The sequence below is a fragment of the Bidens hawaiensis genome, unplaced genomic scaffold (genome assembly GCF_021521415.1).
Source record: "Bidens hawaiensis isolate Kalapana, Puna unplaced genomic scaffold, B.hawaiensis_p1.1 tig00052489_1, whole genome shotgun sequence".
NCBI classification, from domain to species: domain Eukaryota; kingdom Viridiplantae; phylum Streptophyta; class Magnoliopsida; order Asterales; family Asteraceae; genus Bidens; species Bidens hawaiensis.
Window position 1 is genome coordinate 51,659 of NW_027506222.1, and position 4,291 is coordinate 55,949.

The window sequence follows — 4,291 nt, forward strand, 5'->3', positions numbered from 1 at the left end:
TTGAGAGCCAAACACTCTCAGCAGCACATTCCTATAAATATTATTATTCCATTTCTTCAAATTCCGTTTCAGATTTGTTGATCTTCATCGCACCATGACAGCGAGCGAACTTGCAGAGAAAAGGTAATTTATAATTAATTCAATAACTTACGCCGATCATGTTCTCAATTCGTTCACAAATTACTCGTCATTTTGTATATTCGATCGATATGTGATCTGTTTGCCCTAATTTCATCATGTTTATGTCCGTTATTGAGATCCGTTATGCAATTTCTACGTATATTTGAATCGTTGATAAATTGCTGGTTTGATCTGTGATTAACGTGATGATTGTGCTCGATTGAAAGGTTAGCTTATGAATTATGACGCTATTGAGAAATGATTCGTATAATAGACGTATAGTAGCGTCGATAGTTCTAGATATTTATTTAACATTCACTGTTTCTGTCTCATATAACCGATTTGTTTGCCCTCATTTATCGTGTTTATGTCCGTTAGCGCGATCTGTTAATCTGTAACGAACGAGTGATGATTGTGTTTGATTATAAATTATGATGCTATTGAGAAATGATCTGTATAGTAGCATTCATAGTTTGAGATTATCTGTTTAACGTCCGAGGTTTCTGTCTCGTATTGAGTAGTTTGATACTTAATTGATGGAATCTGTAATATGCACCAATGCTTGTAGATTTATAAAAAAATAGAGTTTGTTTCACTTGTTTTTGTGTGACCTAGTTAAGAGGTGATTGTGATTGTTATTAGAGTAAAACAGTCACATTAGGTAAGTTACTCTAAGAAAGTTGAGTGTAAACCTACCTACCTTTCCGTCTAACAGTAATTTAACCAATTATCTGACTATGATATATATATTTAATTCACAATAATCACTTTCAAAACAGACATACAAACACCACCTTATACTATATATATGCATAGAGTGACAGAAAATGGAGATTAGATCTAACTCCTGTTTTATGGGAAGATGGACCACAAAATGGAGAAAGAATTGTAATTATTCTAATCATTATATTTGGTCCCTATAAGAACTTTGAAGCCATATGAAGATAATTAAATTGTGCTAATTTGCTTTGTTACTTGCAACAGCAAACCTGCATTTAAAGCACTTGCTCCACTTGAAGCGGTATTGTTTGATGTTGATGGAACTCTTTGTGATTCAGATCCCATCCACCACATTGCTTTTAAAGAAATGCTTCTAGAGGTTAATCATTTTTTTTCCTCTTTCAACATTGCATATCAAAGTTACTGATAAATGCATGTTAATAGATCGGCTTCAACAATGGCGTTCCAATAGATGAAGATTTCTTTGTTAAAAACATTGCTGGAAAACATAATGATGACATTGCAGCTGTCCTGTTCCCTGATGACATTGAACGCGGTTTAAAGTTTTGTGTAGATAAAGAAGCATATTTTAGGAAGTAAGCCTTCTCATTAATATATTATTATTTTTATTATTTGCTCTTTGAATCGGTACATTATCGTTGTTATTTTTAAACAGATTGGTGAAGGAAAAGGTGGAGCCCATAAAGGGTTTATACAAATTGACAAAATGGATTGAAGATAACGGGTTGAAACGGGCTGCGGTTACTAATGCCCCTAGATCAAATGCTGAACTCATGATCTCGACTCTCGACCTTACTGATTTCTTTCATCATGTTATTATTGGTGATGAGTGTGAGCATCCCAAACCTGCACCAGACCCGTACCTAAAGGCGGTTGAACTTCTCAATGTTTCAAAAGATCATACTTTCATCTGTGAGGTATTAATTTCCTGTTTTGGAATCTTTTTATGTCAAATTTAGATTATGATTGTAGATAACTTGATGCAATTGATTTGTTTCAATTAGGGGTGTAAATGAGCTGAGCTGCTTATAAGCTACATGAGATCGACTCACTAAAAACTCCGTTCGAGCTGAGCATAAGCTCTAGCCCGAGCTTGAGCTTTTATATGGGCTCGCTTAACAAGGGAGCTCTAGTTCGAGCTTCACATATCGATCTCGAGCCTGCTCACGAACCTAAAGGAGCCTTTTATTTATATAATTTTAATTTAATATAATAATTAGTATTATATAGAGTTATGATAAAAATAATTAAATAATATATATTATCTTATATATAAATTTAGAATATAACTATGTATAAAAAATAATAAAAATATATAAACAGGATATTTAAACAGATAATAAATAATAAACGAGCCAAGCTCGAGCTTGAAAACCTACTCACATCCGAGCTCGAGCTTTAGAAATATTTAAACAGATAATAAATAATAAACGAGCCGAGCTCGAGCTCGAGCTCGAGCTTTAGAAATGGAGCTCTAAACGATCCAAGCTAGAGATCAAACTCTCTTGAGTTAAATGAGCCAAGCTCGGCTCCACTCGTTCACACCCCTAGTTTCCATAAGATTTGTTCACTTTGATACGTTGTGGAGATGGCAAATGGCTGGGGTTAGGAAACTAGTGAAATTAAGTTGTGGAGATGGCAAATGTTTGGTAAGTAGTTAAAATGGGCCATTTTTGTATCAGTCATAACTCAAAGGATTCCTCTTGGTTGACCCAAAACAATTTCTGTTCATAAATGCTTCGTTTCTTCAAAATAATTAGTGTGCCCGAATGATTACGATAATCGTATTCTTTTGATTATGTATGCAAACGAACCTAACGTTCAATGAACCGTCTTTGTGAATCACTCGGTGGGAATTTTTTTTGTGTTCATTTATTGAATAACAAGCATGTACAAACTTTATGGTTCATTTAGTTAAACAAACGGACATGAACACTTGTCTCATTCGTCATTATGTTTGTCTACGTTCATTCATATACATTAGTTTATGTCCATTCGTTTCTGTTTATTTATGTTTGCTTATTTACGTTTGTGAATATATCCATTTAGATTTCTAGGCCTTATAAAATTTAGGTTTTAATAACTTTTTACTTTTTTAGGCCCAACACATTGTTCCCATTGACTTTTAATTAGCTCGGTTATATTTTGTTCATCTATGTTTAGTTATGCTTGTTCGTGAACCATTTGTTTATATCTTTAACAAACAAACATAAACAAACACGAACATGTTCATTTTCTTAGCGAAGCAACACGAGCACCTTCATTTTATTGACGAACGAACATGAACAAGAAACCCATGTTCGTTAAATCGTCCGTGTTCATTCGTTTGTTTGGTTAAAGTAAAATGAACAAACACAATTGTTCATTTCGTTTACAGATCGTACTCTGTGGGAATTTTATGCATTATATGCTTTGGCCCAGTTTCAAGTTTTTAACTTATTTGACCCATTCATTTCATGTTTAGCTATTATTATTTTACCGTACAGACCGGTTAATAAGTAAGCTGGTCGAAATTGCCACCTCTAAGTCTAATATTATCTATTGTAATAATGTTTTAGGATTCGGTTTCTGGGATAAAGGCTGGTGTGGCAGCTGGAATGCCAGTTGTTGGCTTAACAACTAGAAATCCAGAAAGCATGCTCTTGACAGCAAACCCCACACTTCTCATTGAAAACTATGAAGACCCGAAACTATGGGCCGTTTTAGAAGAGCTTGGTAAAAAGACAGGTGATGCTTGAACATCAATCATAGTGACCACGCGGACGCGTATCTAGATTCAAACCGTTTATGGCATTTATTACATCATTCTTGCCTCACTTGAAAGGCTTAGATGACAAAAATCTTGGTATGGTAATAATCACAAACTCATTCTAATGAATGCGATTTGGGTTAAGATAGTTTCCCTCTGTTTTTCTATTTTTGGAAGTATATTGGTTATATCAAGTTCATTACATAAAAAAAGTACTTTGGAACCGGGGCCTAAAGCAAGCGTTTTTTTAATGATTAAAAATAGTAAGATAAAGTTTTGGTTACTGTGGCAGTCGACTCATTTGACCCATTTTCTTTTTTAAGTGTTTTATTTTACCTAGAGAATCCATTAGATGAGGGTTACCGCTTTACCTAATTCAACTGATACAGACAATTGGGAAGAAGAAACTTCAAAGTCTCTTCTAACTTTTCACTCTTCAATGAATAGTAAAAATTACACATGTCCTGCTTGCCAAATTATTATATGTATATATAATGTGTTAAATTGCTCCATTGGTAATTTTAAATTGGGTTAGCGTCTAAGAGCATTTACATCAACTTTTACATATGTAAATGTTAAGGTACTGTTTAGACATACGGATTTGCTAACTACTTCATAAAGACACATGCATAGAACCTGATGACAACAGGTTCCTATATAGATCATATCTTTAGACTTTTG

At 33.9% G+C, this 4,291-nt stretch overlaps 1 protein-coding gene across 1 annotated transcript; it reads left to right on the plus strand.

The window, feature by feature from the left end:
- Positions 1 to 3,858, plus strand: LOC143617145 (haloacid dehalogenase-like hydrolase domain-containing protein Sgpp). The gene is made up of 5 exons (XM_077089797.1): positions 1 to 123; positions 1,105 to 1,219; positions 1,285 to 1,436; positions 1,517 to 1,778; positions 3,420 to 3,858. The coding sequence occupies exons 1-5, from the start codon at positions 95 to 97 to the stop codon at positions 3,597 to 3,599; spliced, it is 738 nt and encodes a 245-aa protein (XP_076945912.1). The 5' UTR covers positions 1 to 94; the 3' UTR covers positions 3,600 to 3,858.
- Positions 3,859 to 4,291: the final 433 nt, after the last annotated feature.

Excerpts from the sequence above, each read along its gene's own strand:
- LOC143617145 (XM_077089797.1), top strand. The coding sequence starts at position 95 with ATGACAGCGAGCGAACTTGCAGAGAAAAG. Across the intron at positions 1,220-1,284 it reads TTAAAGAAATGCTTCTAGAG|ATCGGCTTCAACAATGGCGT; the intron begins GTTAATCATTTT and ends GCATGTTAATAG. Across the intron at positions 1,437-1,516 it reads AAAGAAGCATATTTTAGGAA|ATTGGTGAAGGAAAAGGTGG; the intron begins GTAAGCCTTCTC and ends ATTTTTAAACAG.